The sequence below is a fragment of the Hyperolius riggenbachi genome, chromosome 8 (assembly GCF_040937935.1).
Source record: "Hyperolius riggenbachi isolate aHypRig1 chromosome 8, aHypRig1.pri, whole genome shotgun sequence".
NCBI lineage: Eukaryota > Metazoa > Chordata > Amphibia > Anura > Hyperoliidae > Hyperolius > Hyperolius riggenbachi.
This window is the reverse complement of record NC_090653.1, coordinates 176,953,815-176,970,998: the sequence shown is the minus strand read 5'-3', so window position 1 is coordinate 176,970,998 and position 17,184 is coordinate 176,953,815. Positions and strand designations below refer to the sequence as shown.

The 17,184-nt window shown below is 44.4% G+C and overlaps 1 protein-coding gene across 6 annotated transcripts in view; it reads left to right on the top strand.

Annotated features, from left to right (window-relative positions):
• Positions 1-17,184, top strand: part of LOC137527199 (H(+)/Cl(-) exchange transporter 5-like) — a 397,265-nt gene that overhangs the window by 227,995 nt on the left and 152,086 nt on the right. For all 6 annotated transcript variants that reach the window (XM_068247697.1, XM_068247696.1, XM_068247695.1 and 3 more), the window contains 2 exons: positions 6,494-6,616; positions 9,162-9,368. In XM_068247697.1, the coding sequence (XP_068103798.1) occupies positions 6,494-6,616; positions 9,162-9,368 (330 nt within the window). The remainder of the gene's footprint in view (positions 1-6,493; positions 6,617-9,161; positions 9,369-17,184) is intronic.

The window sequence follows — 17,184 nt, the reverse complement described above, 5'->3', positions numbered from 1 at the left end:
ACTGTGAGCAGGTGCCAGGTCGTGCTGAAAAATGAAATCTTCATCTCCATAAAGCTTTTCAGCAGATGGAAGCATGAAGTGCTCCAAATTCTTCTGATAGCTAGCTGCATTGACCCTGCCCTTGATAAAACAGTGGACCAACACCAGCAGCTGACATGGCACACCAGACCATCACTGACTGTGGGTACTTGACACTGGACTTCAGGCATTTTGGCATTTCCCTCTCCCCAGTCTTCCTCCAGACTCTGGCACCTTGATTTCCGAATGACATGTAAAAGTTGCTTTCATCCGAAAAAAAAGTACTTAGGACCACTGAGCAACAGTCCAGTGCTGCTTCTCTGTAGCCCAGGTCAGGCACTTCTGCCGCTGTTTCTGGTTCAAAAGTGGGTTCATACTTCCATCTGCTGAAAAGCTTTATGGAGATGATTTAATTTTTCAGCACGACCTGGCACCTGCTCACAGTGCCAAAACCACTGGTAAATGGTTTACTGACCATGGTATTACTGTGCTCAATTGGCCTGCCAACTCTCCTGACCTGCACCCCATGGAGAATCTGTGGGATATTGTGAAGAGAAAGTTCAGAGACGCAAGACCCAACACTCTGGATGAGCTTAAGGCCGCTATCGAAGCATCCTGGGCCTCCATAACACCTGAGCAGTGCCACAGGCTGATTGCCTCCATGCCACGCCACATTGAAGCAGTCATTTCTGCAAAAGGATTCCCAACCAAGTATTGAGTGCATAACTGGACAATTATTTGAAGGTTGACTTTTTTTGTTTTTAAAAACACTTTTCTTTTATTGGTCGGATGAAATATGCTAATTTTTTGAGATAGGAAATTTGGGTTTTCATGAGCTGTATGCCAAAATCATCAATAAGAAAAACAATAAAAGGCTTGAACTACTTCAGTTGTGTGTAATGAATCTAAAATATATGAAAGTCTAATGTTTATCAGTACATTACAGAAAATAATGAACTTTATCACAATATGCTAATTTTTTGAGAAGATCCTGTATATATACCACTGTGCATATGCTGGGGGGACACTCGGGCTTGTGCAACAAATTCAGCTTTGGCGGGTACTGTCTGTAGTACTACACATGCTTTCTTTTAATTAACTTTTATAGTAGAGTTCAGGACAACAGTTTTGAGCTGCAGATGTATTTTAGAAGCGTGTTAGTCTGTCAATACAAGTGCCTTTGCTTTGGGCAATAAACGAATGTAAAACATGTACTTGCAAATTGCTGCTATCTGAACGTTGCAAAACTTTTGTTGCAAAGGTATTAAATGCCAGACATTTCCATTGACCTTGTGATATACCTATAAGGCTAGAAACCCACTAGGAGAGCTTTTCTGAGCGCTTTGTGATTTGAAAAGCTCTAGCTAATGCAATGCTATGGGTGTGATCCCACTTGAGTGATGTGATTTTATAAAAATCCCCCATAGCATTGCATTACCAAGAGCTTTTTCAAATCACTCACGCTTACAAAGCGCTCCCAGTGGGTTTCTGGCCTTAGAGGTGATAGAAGTGGAAACTGCAGAGTGGAGCTCAGCAATGCCTCAGTCATGCCTCAGTCAATTGTCTTCTTCCAAATAATGCTTTTGTTCTGGACCATAAAGCCGATGCATTTTTCACCCTCGGCTTATACTCGAGTCAATTACTTTTTCCTATATTTTTGTGTAAAATTTGGGAGGCCGGCTTATACTTGGGTCGGCTTTAAGTAGTGCTCCTTAACCACTTGAGGACCTAGGGCTTTCTACCCCTTAAGGACCGGCCACTTTTTTTCCATTCAGACCACTGCAGCTTTCACGGTTTATTGCTCGCTCATACAACCTACCACCTAAATGAATTTTGGCTCCTTTTCTTGTCACTAATAAAGCTTTCTTTTGGTGCTATTTGATTGCTCCTGCGATTTTTACTTTTTATTATATTCATCAAAACACATGAATTTTGGCAAAAAAATGATTTTTTTAACTTTCTGTGCTGACATTTTTCAAATAAAGTAAAATTTCTGTATATATGCAGCGCGAAAAATGTGGACAAACATGTTTTTGATAAAAAAAAAAACCCATTCAGTGTATATTTATTGGTTTGGGTAAAAGTTATAGCGTTTACAAACTATGGTGCAAAAAGTGAATTTTCCCATTTTCAAGCATCTCTGACTTTTCTGACCCCCTGTCATGTTTCATGAGGGGCTAGAATTCCAGGATAGTATAAATACCCCCCAAATGACCCCATTTTGGAAAGAAGACATCCCAAAGTATTCACTGAGAGGCATAGTGAGTTCATAGAAGATATTATTTTTTGTCACAAGTAAGCAGAAAATGACACTTTGTGAGAAAAAAAAAAGAAAAAAGTTTCCATTTCTTCTAACTTGCGATAAAAAAAAAAATGAAATCTGCCACGGACTCACCATGCCCCTCTCTGAATACCTTGAAGGGTCTACTTTCCAAAATGGGGTCATTTGTGGGGTGTGTTTACTGTCCTGACATTTTGGGGGGTGCTAAATTGTAAGCACCCCTGTAAAGCCTAAAGGTGCTCATTGGACTTTGGACCCCTTGGCGCAGTTAGGCTGCAAAAAAGTGCCACACATGTGGTATTGCCGTACTCAGGAGAAGTAGTATAATGTGTTTTGGGGTGTATTTTACACATACCCATGCTGGGTGGGAGAAATATCTCTGTAAATGACAATTTGTTAATTTTTTTTACACACAATTGTCCATTTACAGAGATCTTTCTCCCACTCAGCATGGGTATGTGTAAAAATACACCACAAAACACATTATACTACTTCTCCTGAGTACGGCGATACCACATGTGTGGCACTTTTTTGCACCCTAACTGCGCTAAAGGGCCCAAAGTCCAATGAGTACCTTTAGGATTTCACAGGTCATTTTGAGAAATTTCGTTTCAAGACTACTCCTCACGGTTTAGGGCCCCTAAAATGCCAGGGCAGTATAGGAACCCCACTAATGACCCCATTTTAGAAAGAAGACACCCCAAGGTATTCCGTTAGGAGTATGGTGAGTTCATAGAAGTTTTTATTTTTTTGTCACAAGTTAGCGGAAATTGATTTTAATAGTTTTTTTTCACAAAGTGTCATTTTCCGCTAACTTGTGACAAAAAATAAAATCTTCTATGAACTCACCATACTCCGTACGGAATACCTTTGGGTGTCTTCTTTCTAGAATGGGGTCATTTGTGGGGTTCCTATACTGCCCTGGCATTTTAGGGGCCCTAAACCGTGAGGAGTAGTCTTGAAACCAAATGTCGCAAAATGACCTGTGAAATCCTAAAGGTACTCATTGGACTTTGGGCCCCTTAGCGTACTTAGGGTGTAAAAAAGTGCCACACATGTGGGACCGCCGTACTCAGGAGAAGTAGTATAATGCGTTTTGGGGTGTATTTTTACACATACCCATGCTAAGTGGGAGAAATATCTCTGTAAATGACAATTGTTTGATTTTTTTTTACACACAATTGTCCATTTACATAGAAATTTCTCCCACCCAGCATGGGTATGTGTAAAAATACACCCCAAAACACATTATACTACTTTTCCTGAGTACGGCGGTACCACATGTGTGACACTTTTTTGCAGCCTAGGTGCGCTAAGGGGCCCAACGTCCTATTCACAGATCATTTTGAAGCATTTGTTTTCTAGACTACTCCTCGCGGTTTAGGGCCCCTAAAATGCCAGGGCAGCATAGGAACCCCACAAGTGACCCCATTTTAGAAAGAAGACACCCCAAGGTATTCCGTTAGGTGTATGGCGAGTTCATAGAAGATTTTATTTTTTGTCACAAGTTAGTGGAAAATGACACTTTGTGAAAAAAATAAAATAAAAATTAATTTCCGCTAACTTTTGACAAAAAATAAAATCTTCTATGAACTCGTCATACACCTAACAGAATACCTTGGGGTGTCTTTTTTTCTAAAATGGGGTCACTTGTGGGGTTCCTATACCGCCCTGGCATTTTACAGGCCCAAAACCGTGAGTAGTCTGGAAACCAAATGTCTCAAAATGACTGTTCAGGGGTATAAGCATCTGCACATTTTGATGACAGGTGGTCTATGAGGGGACGAATTTTGTGGAACTGGTCATAAGCAGGGTGGCCTTTTAGATGACAGGTTGTATTGGGCCTGATCTGATGGATAGGAGTGCTAGGGGGGTGACAGGAGGTGATTGATGGGTGTCTCAGGGGGTGGTTAGAGGGGAAAATAGATGCAATCAATGCACTGGGGAGGTGATCGGAAGGGGGTCTGAGGGGGATCTGAGGGTTTGGCCGAGTGATCAGGAGCCCACACAGGGCAAATTGGGGCCTGATCTGATGGGTAGGTGTGCTAGGGGGTGACAGGAGGTGATTGATGGGTGTCTCAAGGTGTGATTAGAGGGGGGAATAGATGCAAGCAATGCACTGGCGAGGTGATCAGGGCTGGGGTCTGAGGGCATTCTGAGGGTGTGGGCGGGTGATTGAGTGCCCTAGGGGCAGATAGGGGTCTAATCTGATAGGTAGCAGTGACAGGGGGTGATTGATGGGTAATTAGTGGGTGTTTAGGGTAGAGAATAGATGGAAACACTGCGCTTGGGTGGTGATCTGATGTCGGATCTGCGGGCGATCTATTGGTGTGGGTGGGTGATCAGTTTGCCCGCAAGGGTCAGGTTAGGGGCTGATTGATGGGTGGCAGTGACAGCGGGTGATTGATGAGTGGCAGTGACAGGGGGTGATTGTTGGGTGGCAGAGACAGGGGGTGATTGATGGGTGATAGGTGATTGGCAGGTGATTGACAGGTGATCAGTGGGTTATTACAGGGAAGAACAGATGTAATTAATGCACTGGTGAATTGATAAGGGGGGGTCAGAGGGCAATCTGAGCGTGTGGGCGGGTGATTGGGTGCCCGCAAGGGGCAGATTAGGGTCTGATCTGATAGGTAAAAGTGACAGGTGGTGATAGGGGGTGATTGATGGGTGATTGATGGGTAATTAGTGGGTGTTTAGAGGAGAGAATAGATGTAAACAATGGATTTGGGAGGTGATCTGATGTCGGATCTGTGGGCGATCTATTGGTGTGGGGGGGTGATCAGATTGCCCGCAAGGGGCAGGTTAGGGGCTGATTGATGGGTGGCAGTGACAGGGGGTGATTGATGGGTGGCAGTGACAGGGGCTGATTGATGGGTGGCAGTGACAGGGGGTGATTGATGGGTGATTGACGGGTGATTGACAGGTGATCAGGGGGATAGATGCATACAGTAAACAGGGGGGGTGTGGTCTGGGGAGAATCTGAGGGGTGGGGGGTGATCAGGAGGGGGCAGGGAGCAGGGGGGGGGATAAAAAAAAAAAATAGCGTTGACAGATAGTGACAGGGAGTGATTGATGGGTGATTAGGGGGGTGATTGGGTGCAAACAGGGGTCTGGGGGGTGGGCAGGGGGGGTCTGATGGGTGCTGTGGGCGATCTGGGGCAGGGGAGGGAGAAATCAGTGTGCTTGGGTGCAGACTAGGGTGGCTGCAGCCTGCCCTGGTGGTCCCTCGGACACTGGGACCACCAGGGCAGGAGGCAGCCTGTATAATACACTTTGTAAACATTACAAAGTGTATTATACACTTTGTATGCGGCGATCGCGGGGTTAACATCCCGCCGGCGCTTCCGTATAGCCGGCGGGATGTTGTGGCGGGCGAGCGGTGACGGGCGCCGGCGGAGGATCGCGTCACGGATGACGCGATCGCTCCGCCCATGCCCTTAGAAGGACCGCCGCCTCTGTGGGTGAGCCGGTCCTTCAGGGCTCCACTTCCCGGCCGCCTCTGTGCGTTAGGCGGTCGGGAAGTGGTTAAACCCATACAGAAGAACTTCCTCTCTTCATCTGACACCATAGCAAGTGTTTTTAGTTTTACTTCAGAACTGACCCTAAAGTCTTAGATGGATTGACTGCCATAAAATCAAATTCTTATTACTTAATGGTTTTCTCTTTATTTGCTTTATTTACTAAATAAAATTCACTGAAATCAAAATGTGGGAAGTACAATACATATGTAAGTAGAACAAGTATTAATCAGAATCAATTTTATTTCGCCAAGTAAGTATGCACCTACAAGGAATTTGTCTTGGCAGTTGCTTAACAAACACAAACAAAAACAATACAAGGGCAGACAGTGTGTATATTACAAGTCAAGGACATTATAAGTGTAAAATAAAAATACATAAAACAAACATAAAAATACAGAGCAAGCTGCCGAGGCTGCCATCCTCCAGGTGCCTCCTCTTTCAAGTTTATCTACTTGTTTTTTTTCCTGTAATAGTATAGTATGGCTGACCCTCGTGCTTTAAAGGAATACTTCTTATTACAGTGGTTTGAAAAGAATATTGTATACTAAAAATGGGGAAAAACATAAGCTACTATAAACATAAGATACTGCAAAATGTTGTTTTTAAACTATATGGATTAGTATTACTGTGCTAACCTTTTTATCTAATTCTAATTTTGCTGTTCTTGCAGGGGGGGTTTCCCTACATCTTGAATTACGTAATGTACATTCTATGGGCACTTCTTTTCTCTCTCCTTGCCGTCTTGTTGGTCCGCAACTTTGCACCATATGCATGTGGCTCTGGTATCCCTGAGGTAAAAGATTATTTTTGGAATGTGACAGACTGGGGCTCATAAGCAATTCACTTTTCTCTTGAGTTTTCTCCTCGGAGATAATTTTTCATCTTCTATTTAAAATAACTTCCCAGCATTTTCCAATTGAAAAAGTACAGAAAAATACTGTAAGTCAAAAAGTACTGACATTATTTTGAATATTTTCTTGCTTCCTGGTGGCTTTAAAAGGCATTTTATTGACAAGTTTAAAAATATCACCTAGGAGAAAACTCAGGAGAAAAAGGCAATTGCATATGGGCCTGAGTGTCTTTTAATATCTGTGACTGCATATTGTAAGATTTAAAAATATCTGGGTCAACATGTCCTTTACTGAGTACAAATTAAGCAATTTATTAGGTTTGCATGTGTATTTCCTGCTCTTACAGTCCCTTTCCTTTTTTCTCCCTCTATTATCTCCCTCTCAACTTTTATTCTTTCTCTCACTCTGCCTTTATCCTCCTTACCCAACCTATCCTCCTTCGTTGTCTATCTTGTGGTCAGGTACTTCATTATGGAAGTGGATTCAAACATAAAAAATACTTGCCTCAGTAGAGGTAAACTTTTGGATAATCTAGGCTTCCCGTGTCCTCCAGGTTGCCACAGATCCCATGCAGGGCCCTCAGAACATGTTTGTCAAGAACTTGTTGGATATGCTCTTGTGGTAGTGCTCCCGTCCATGTACGAATACGGCCATATTGCGTTTGCATAGTAGCAGGAAGTCACGAGTGCACAACTTATTCCTCCATGCACAAGTGGCTTTGTTCTACTGTGTAGCTTCATGGCTGTGAGCACATCTGCAAAAAAGTGTCCCGAGTGGCAGCAGCAGTGAGATTGAGGAGGATCTAGGAAGCCCTTGGAACATCCAGAAGTGTCCAACTACTGAGGCAAGTATTTTTTTTTTTTTTTTACTTTTGTTCGTTCTAGGTTTGCTTTAAATCCCCAGTTCAACCTTCCATTTTTAAAGGAATACTTAAGTCTAGAAAAAAAAATTACATTTACTCACCTGGGGCATCCCTCAGCCCCCCGAAGCTGGATGGTGCCCTCGCAGCCCCGCTCCGATCGTCCTGTCCCCGCCGGCGGCTACTTCCGCCGGCATAGAGAGCGATGGCAGCGGCTGGGAACGCGGAAAATCAGCCGCGTTCCCAGCCTGTCGGCGGCTGTCGCCGAACCGGAAGTAGCCGCCGGCGGGGACAGGACGATCTGAGCGGGGCTGCGAGGGCACCATCCAGCTTCGGGGGGCTGAGGGATGCCCCAGGTGAGTAAATGTCATTTTTTTTTTCTAGACTTAAGTATTCCTTTAATGCATATGAAGTTAACTTTTGTAGATTTCAAGTCTACGCTTTGTACTAAATAATTTTAAAGTACCGGTTTCTGACTGGGTGCTGTCGTTTACTTTCCCATTTGAGATAACCATGTAGCTTGCTGATAGATCTGGTTCATGATTGCTGTCCAAACCTCACCCCAATCCCTTTATCATCCATATGAGGTAGTTAGAGAAGAGCTGGAGGGAGGCACCAGCCCATAGCTCTCCATGAAAAATCACTTGCCCTACTCCCACCTACTATACTGACCAAAAAAGAGATTGCCATACCTGGGCTTTTTCTTTCTCCCATAAACTCTGTTGCCCCTCTGCTTGGTGGGCATCCACTCTACAGAGCTTATGGGTGTATTGAAGAAGCCACAGGTGTGGCCACCCCTCAAGGACCAGAACCGGTTCCCATTTGTGCCCTGTGATTACTGTGATTGGCTAACCATAATCACTGGGTCAGGAGCCGATGAAATTAACTCCTGACTGAGATGAGGAAGCTCTGCTGTCCCCGAGACAGCAGAGCGAGCAGATACAGCGAGAGAACAGTAGCGCAAACAGAAGGGCGGCGTCAGTGCATGTCAATGAATTGTTAGAATATACGTCCTTTCAGAGCCGCATAGCTACCAGCAGGACATAGATTTCAACTACATATTTTTTTAGACGTGGTTAAGGAAAATATTAAAGAGACACTGAAGCGAGATTTATTCTCGCTTCTTGTCTCATAGTCAGCAGGAGCATGTGTGCCCCTGCTAAAACGCCGATATCTCGCCGGCTAAACGAGGGTCCCTGACCCCCCAAACCCCCCCCCCGCAAAATCTACGACCAACTTGGTCGTAGATTTTGCTGCTGTTGAGGCAGGGCTAATGGCTGCAGCCCTACCTCACAGCGCGGCTATCAGCGGCGCATCGCCGCCTCTCCCCCGCCCCTCTCAGTGAAGGAAGACTGAGAGGGGCGGGGGAGAGGCGGAGATACGCGCTGACAGACACACGTGCCCCTGCTGACTATGAGGTCTGAAGCGAGATTTATTCTCGCTTCAGACTCTCTTTAAAATATTAAGACTGATTAAAGCCAAATAGTTAAAAGTAATACAGCAGAGCCCATTTGGATTACATGGTTAGATTAAGAAAGTAGAATCGCACATCAATTCTTGTCTCTAACCTATCTTTTATTTATTTTTTTAGTTTGATTTCATGACATGTCTAATATTCTTCTTTCAAGATTAAAACCATCTTAAGTGGTTTTATAATCCGTGGATACCTGGGCAAGTGGACGCTGCTTATCAAAACTATGACACTGGTGCTGGCTGTATCATCTGGTCTTAGCCTTGGAAAGGAAGGACCTCTAATTCATGTAGCCTGCTGTTGTGGTAACATCCTATGCCATATTTTCACCAAGTACCGCAAAAATGAAGCTAAGAGACGAGAGGTATGAGCATGCAAAATAGAAAGTTTTAGGTTCCTCACATTTCATTGAGGAAGAGTAATGCAAGAGCCTTCTCCAATTTAATGATTTTTCACTTTGACCCAGTACGCCTATAGTTTCTGGCAAATTTTAGCTGATAAGGCCGTTTTGTTTGTTCAGGGTCATTAAGTGCATCCATTATTTAACCACTTGAGGACTGCGGTGTTAACCCCCCTAGTGACCAGGCCAATTTTTACTTCATTGGGCCACTGCAGCTTTAAGGCAAAGCTGCAGGCCCGCACAACTCAGCTCCCAAGCGATTCCCCCCTCCTTTTCTCCCCACCAACAGAGCTCTCTGTTGGTTGGGTCTGATCGCCCCCACATTGTTTGGTTTTATTTTTATAAACATTTATGCATTTTATTTTTAAATTTTTACTTTCTTTTTTTTTTACTTTCCCTCCCTCTCCCCTGCCGGCCAATCACGCGATCGGCTGTCATAGGCTTCTGTCTATGAGAGCCGATCGCTCTCTTGTCCTCCAGGGGGACAGCCGTGTGACACGGATGTCCCAGTACAGCGCTGCTGCTGATTGCAGCACTGTACAAAGCAGTTAGACGGCGCAACCGCCGTCTAATAGTCTCCCGAGCGGAGACTGAAGGCGGGGCGGAGCTCCGCCCCCCCCCCCCCCCCGAGCAGGAGATGTGCGCGCGATCTCCTGCTAGCCCCATAGAGGACAGTTCACGCCAAGGGGCGTGGAGTGGTCCTGGGGCTGCCGCACTGCTCACGCCAATTGGCGTGGAGCAGTCGGCAAGTAGTTAAAAAACGTTGTTTTACAGATTTTACATGCTTCCTTTTTTAAGTTTGATATAGTATGTAATATGCAATGTGAAAATGTATTTACTTTTTCCTGACTGTCTATTATTGCATATTTTCCAAACTGATTATCTCTGGGTAAAAATTATGTCATTAGTGATCAGGAGATGTCTCCCTGGAGCTAACAGCAGGAAATACAGTAATTTGTTCAAGTGAGGTCAAGCTTGGATTACTGAAGGGCATTTTTTTTCCATAATATGGGACAACTGCATATATACTAGGTTTTCACTGGAAGGTAGCTACACAGTTGTTGAGGTCAACCTTCCAGCCTAACTACACATCAATCCAAAGAGTTACAAGACCAGAAACTTTGACTTGATCACTCGCTCAATAAGTACAAATAAAAATTCCATTGTGTTTGGTCAGTGCTACATTCATGTTAATTTGTGCTTTTGTTTTGGTAGCAATTATATTTTTCCAGATGATGAAATCACCCAGAACCCCCCCACAACTGCATTTGGTCTGCAAAAATAGTTTTTCCTTTTAACCAATTTATATCCTAACTACAGTATATTCACGTCATTGCAAGTGGCTTCTGAAAGCCACATGACGTGAATATAAGTTTTCCCCTTTAAATGAGCACAGCGTGCGTGCTAGCACGCACCTGGGCTCATCAACCCCCTCCCTCTAACTCCCTCTATGTGCAGAATAGATCGGGTCCCGGCTTAATGACGTCATCAAGCCGGGACCCGATCCATTCTGCACATAGAGGCTGTCACCAGTACTGAATGGAGGGGAGCCGATCGCCGCGCAGGAAGAAGATTAGGTGGGAAATCATCTTTGTAAATCCCCATGCTGCCCGATCGCAGCATGGAGGGGGAGGGAGGGGGGTTGAAGGGGAGCAACACACATGAGATTACCGGGGGGGGGGGGGGGTTTAAAGGGGCGCACACACACCTAGCTATGGAGGGGGGGAGGGAATAGACACATCCAGCCAGCTTTGGGGGGGGAGAGGGGTGTGAATAGCCAAGGATATGCATCTGGCTAGCTGGGGGGGGGGGGGGGGGGTACTAAGGCCTGGCTGGGGGGGGGGATATCCAGAGGCACATCTGACCAACTATGGGGGAGGGAGGCATATGTAGGTGCACATCTGGCTAACTGGGGGGAGGATCAGATTATAAGGGAGGAAAAAAAATAACTAAATAAAAGTCAGACACAAAATGAAGAAATGCATTTTATTTCCAAATAATTTATTGTCATCATACATTGTACTAGGATTAAAATTTAAATGGTAAAATAACCAGGGCAAATAGAAAAGTAAAATGTGTGGGTTTAACTTACAGCAGCAACTTTTATTTTCAAACTATAATGGCTGAAAACTGGGAAATAATGACTTTTTTCATTTTATTACCCCTTGTTCCCTTTAAAATGCATAGAAAATAATATAATTCCTAGCAAAAAGTACCACCCAAAGAAAGCCTAATTTGGTGGCGGAAAAAACAAGGTATAGATCATTTATGTATGATAAGTAGTTATAAAGTTATTGGCAAACGAATGGGAGGAGTGTGAAATGTAGAAAATTGTTCTGGTTTTTTAGGGGGAAAACCCCAGGGACGCAAAGTGGTTAAAGGTTTTTTTTTTTTGTTTTTTTTATAGAGATATTGGCTATCATTCATAAAGCATTCCCGCATGCGGAAATGCTTAAAACAGCTGAATTTACCGAGCACTTAGCCTTTATGAATAAACACTTTGCTGTTTCCGCATGAAAAGCTGACATTCTGGAGCAGAGGGATAAATTACTGCCTTGTGCAGTGATCATGCTAACAAATGTCACCATAAATCAATTCATAAAGATTAGAGCAAGAGGTGTCAGCAGGATTACCTCTCCCTTTGAAGTAGCATAAGCATGAGGAGAACAGCTAATCTAATTAGACAGACCTCCCAGCAGCAGCTGCAGTGAGAGCAGAGCTGAGCAAAAAAAGAAATTCCAGAATACCAAGGCTGTCTTTTTTTTAACCCCTTGGGTACCTGTTTTCAGATATATTTCACTTAAGAAAGCCTGCATGTGTAACATTTTTTTGAACTTCCTCTAAGGCCACATACAGACATCAGACCATAGTCTTTGGAAAATGAAAGATCACAGACCAATCTTACCACCCTTCCTGTAGTATAAGAGCCATACCCTACACAGTCTTTTCTATGGAGCTGAACTCCACATAAGGAAAAAATCTTTGCAAGATGCTGCACACACAGATTCTGTACAGACACAAAAGATCAGTATCTGCAAAAGATCTGTCCCTGCCAAAAATCCATTCCTGCAAATTGCAATGATAGTCTGAGATCTGCAGATCATCATACACACATGATTTAACTGACATTCATCTGCAGATCTGCAGATCTGAAAATCCATCCTGGTGGATCTGATCTGCAGATGAATGTCAGTTAAATCATGTGTGTATGATGATCTGCAGATCTCATAGACTATCATTGCAATTTGCAGGAATGGATTTTTGGCAGGGACAGATCTTTTGCAGATACTGATCTTTTGTGTCTGTACAGAATCTGTGTGTGCAGCATCTTGCAAAGATTTTTTCCTGATGTGGAGTTCAGCTCCATAGAAAAGACTGTGTAGAGTATGGCTCTTATACTACAGGAAGGGTGGTAAGATTGGTCTGTGATCTTTCATTTTCCAAAGACTATGGTCTGATGTCTGTATGTGGCCTAAGTTGGGGCAATTAAATAGATTGTTTAGAAAGACTAATAGACAGATTACGGCAGATTCAGGCAAGGAGAGGCCGTTTTTTAAAAAATGCACATGTAAAGGGATGCTGGGGCTGCAGCTTCTCATGTTACACAAACATACCGCCAGCCTACCGCCTGCCTAGTTCAGGGAAAATACCGAACTTGTATCGCACATGTAAACATTTTTATGAATGAGCACACATGTGTAAACTACCGAATGCGGTATTTTCCCGCACAGATTTTCTTTTTACCGCACTGCTTTCATGAATGATAGCCATTGAAGTTTTCGTAACGGTCAAAGTTTACCTAGCCCATGAACTGTTGTAAAGGCTGTTTCACATTCAAATTGCAAGTTTTGCATTATAAATCTTTTGCGTTTCACGGTGCTTGTTCAGGGGAACAAATTGTGGCCAAAATGTTGCATACAGCACAATTTGCGATTAATACAAATGGCAAATACTGCAGTCAGAATAATCCAATGGGGATACATTGTTACCGTGCTTTGCTGATCGTGGGTGAAAAAGCACCCCAGTTTGATTTAGCTCTATGGAAGCTATCCTACCTAATAAAACCCTATTGTCCCCTGTTCCTGTGTCTGAGCTTTTTGCCAGCGGCACATGTACATTACAAACGGGGGGAGGGGGGGGGGGCGCAGCCATTGGTGCGCACGCCAGGGAGCGCTGGCGAAGTCTGTGGCACTGTACAAAGTAGGAAAACCATACAAGTGGTACATAATGATACAATGATAGCATGATGAATAAAATGTATAACAGACTGCAAGCTATGAAATGAACAACACAATTCAAGACACAAAAAGCTGAGAGCCCTACCCTTGCGGGCTTACAATCTAAAGAAATGGGGGATGGGGGACAAGGGGGTGAGGAGGTATGTGGTATACATACATACAGGCATAGTACCTGTTTAGGTTATCTAGTAAGGAGTAAGACTTGAGAGGTTGAAGGGGAGTGGCCTGATGCTACATACACACTTGAGATAAAAGTATATGGCTCTCATACTACATGGAATGGGGTAAAATTGGTCTGTGATCTTGCCTTTTCCAAAGACTTTTATGTCAATTGTCTATGTAGCATAAATTAGAGCATATGCTTGTCGGTAAAAGTGAGTTTTGAGGGAGCGTTTAAAGATTTCAAAGGTTGGAGAGTGATGGAGGTGCTGTTGAAGGGCATTCCAGAGGAGGGGTGAGACACGTGAGAAGTCTTATATAAGTGAATGCAAGGAGGTAATTCTAGGACAAAAGAAGCTCCTGTGCAGATTTGAGATTGCAGTTGGGTTGGTATCTGAAAACTAGTGAGGAGATGTATGGAGAGAGAGAGAGAGAGAGAGAGAGAGACAGAGAGAGATATTGTGGAGAGCTTTGCAGAGATGCTCATCCAGATCCCGGGTACCCAGATTAACCCGGGTATCCGACCTTTTTCCACTATCCGGGTCGGATCCGGATTCCAGATATTTGTGCAGATATCCGGATAGCTATCTGCAGATAGTTTCACCACCGACCCGGATACCCGCGGATATCTCCCAGATACCCGGATTACAGGTTCAATAGCAAAAAGGACCACCACCCCCATCAAAACCATCTGCTAGGTATGATTTCATTTTTGCACCTTGCTTTATCGCATGGGCAAACCTGTTTCCATAGCCCTGTAAGAGAAAGTGTTAGAAAGGCCCTGCCGTAACATAGATATTATGGTAGCTAAGACTACTCCTGGGCCTTTCTTGTAGTTGAAGAGATGAGTGAACTGTGACACCACACTTAAAAACAAACAAAAACAGCAAACAGAGAAGCTTTCCCATATTGTTACACTACTGACAATTTCTCTTACAGGGCTATGGAAACCGTTTTGCCCATGCGATAAAGCAAGGTGCAAAAATGAAATCATACCAGCAGAGGATGGTTTGATCCATCAACCTCTGGGTTATAGGCCCAGCACACTTCCGCTGCACCACTCTGCTGCCTCAAAGGAAATGCTTTGTTGTAGGTAAAAGTGGCATTAAACTTCTTGGAGCAGACTTACTTCCTCCCTCCAAAAGACACACATACATCGCCATAAAATCATGTAGCAGCAACAACTAGTCTCTGTGGCACAATTGATTAGTGCATTCAGTTGTTAACCAAAAGGTTAGTGGTTCAAGCCCACCCAGGGATGGTTTTGTGAAGGGAACTAAAGTACCCTTCTTAAACTTGAAGATTGTATACAAATGTAAGCAGACTGCAGAGTGGTGCAGCAGGAGTGTGTGGAGCCCATAACCCAGAGGTTGATGGATCAAAACCATCCTCTGCTAGGTATGATTTCATTTTTGCACCTTGCTTTATCGCATGGGCAAAACGGTTTCCATAGCCCTGTAAGAGAAACTGTTATAATGGCCCTGCTGTAACATAGATATTACGGTAGCTAAGACTACTCCTGGGCTTTTCTTGTGGTTGAAGAGATGAGTGAACTGTGACACCACACTTTAAAAGCAAACAGAGAAGCTTCCCCATATTGGAGCATTGGATTTGGTAAAGTCTTAAGCCAATGTGTTGACTCCCCACACAGCCCTGCACCCAGCATGTGTCTCGTATGACTGTCTATATGATCACTCACCACACAGCCCCGCACCCGGCATGCGTCTCATATGACGGTCTATAAGTAAGCTTTAGGTTAGCAGGAATGGTTGCATGGCCACCTAGCTTTTCATCCTTCCCACCCTTGCCCTGGAATCTTCTAGACTTCAAAGTGCTGTCCTTTGCTGTGTGTGTGGTTGTTGGTATAGTGGTGAGCATAGCTGCCCTCCATGCAGTGGACCTGGGTTCAATTCCCAGCCAAGGTATGTGAGCTTGCGTTTGACATAATACAAATGTCTGCAAGAAAAATCACTGCAAACCGAGAGAGAGAGAAAGGTGGTGGTGGTGACGGTATGTTTTTAGCTTCTAAAACGGGATAAGGAGCCTTGAAAAGACCATTTCCAGTTTTTTCAATTCGGGTATCAGATACTACAGATACTAGGGTCGGATACCCGAATTCTGTTCGGGTATAAAAATGTCAAATTCGGATATCTGAATTGGATCCGGATATCCAGGTACCTGGATCCGGGCGGGTATTAAAAAGTACTACCCGAGCATCCCTGGAGCTTTGTAGGTTAGGTTTAAGAGTTTAACTACTTCATGACGAGAGCAATGTTCACATATTGGCGCTACTTCCATTCCATCGTAAATAACTATATTACTACTTCTAACGCCTAAATCATCTATATCTTGTTTTTTTAAGGACAAAGTAGTCTTTTGTGTGTGAACAATTTAAGCAATTGCCTTATTTTCCCAGGGTCGTCTCCAGGACAGCAACCCAGATGAGAGATTGCCCTTCCACATACTATAAGGCCTAGTGCACACCAGAGCGTTTCCGCTGCGGTTTGCGATCCGCTTGCGGGTGCGATTCCGCTAGGGTAATGTATTTCAATGGGCTGGTGCACACCAGAGCGGGAGGCGTTTTGCAGAAACGCATACTCCCGGGCTGCTGCAGATTTTGGATTGCGGATGCGTTTCTGCCTCAATGTTAAGTATAGGAAAAACGCAAACCGCTCTGAAAAACGGCACTTCAGAGCGGTTTGCCAGGCGTTTTTTGTTAGAGTAGCTGTTCAGTAACAGCTTTACTGTAACAATACATGAAATCTACTACACTAAAAACACTTCACAAAACCGCAAAATGCTAGCTGAAACGCTGCAGAAAAAGAAGAAAAAGCGTTTCAAAATCTGCTAGCATTCTGCGGATCTGCTAGCGGTTTTTGGTGTGCACCAGGCCTAAGAGGGGAAGAGGTTAATCCATAGACACAGGCAGGCTATATATACCTGCATCTAACACACATACCTCAGTTTTATTCCTGTCCAGGGACGGAGAGATTTTTGAGGCGTGTGGGCTGACGCAAGATGGCGGGGTCCAGAGCTGGAGCCTCCCCAGGAATAGTTTGGCCAGTTGATCCGTGTGAAAAGGCTCCTGCCCCTTGCTGTTAGAGGCTTGTGTTGGCTCCTGTTTGCTGGCACACAGAAGGGGCAGAGTTTATGCACCCTGATCGATTAGCCTGGTCTGATGATGTGGTGTGGAGTCTCAGAGCACTCCTCATGGCGGAAGTCGGCCGGCGTGTGTCCGCATTCAGCCAGATGGCTGATTGTCAGTGGGACACGCAGCCCGGGAGCACGGGCAGAAGTGCGGTGATGGGTCAGTCGGGTGACTGACGTGGAGACTGGCACACCCTTTGTTTGCTGACCGGAAGCCAGGTTGGCATTGTGAGCCA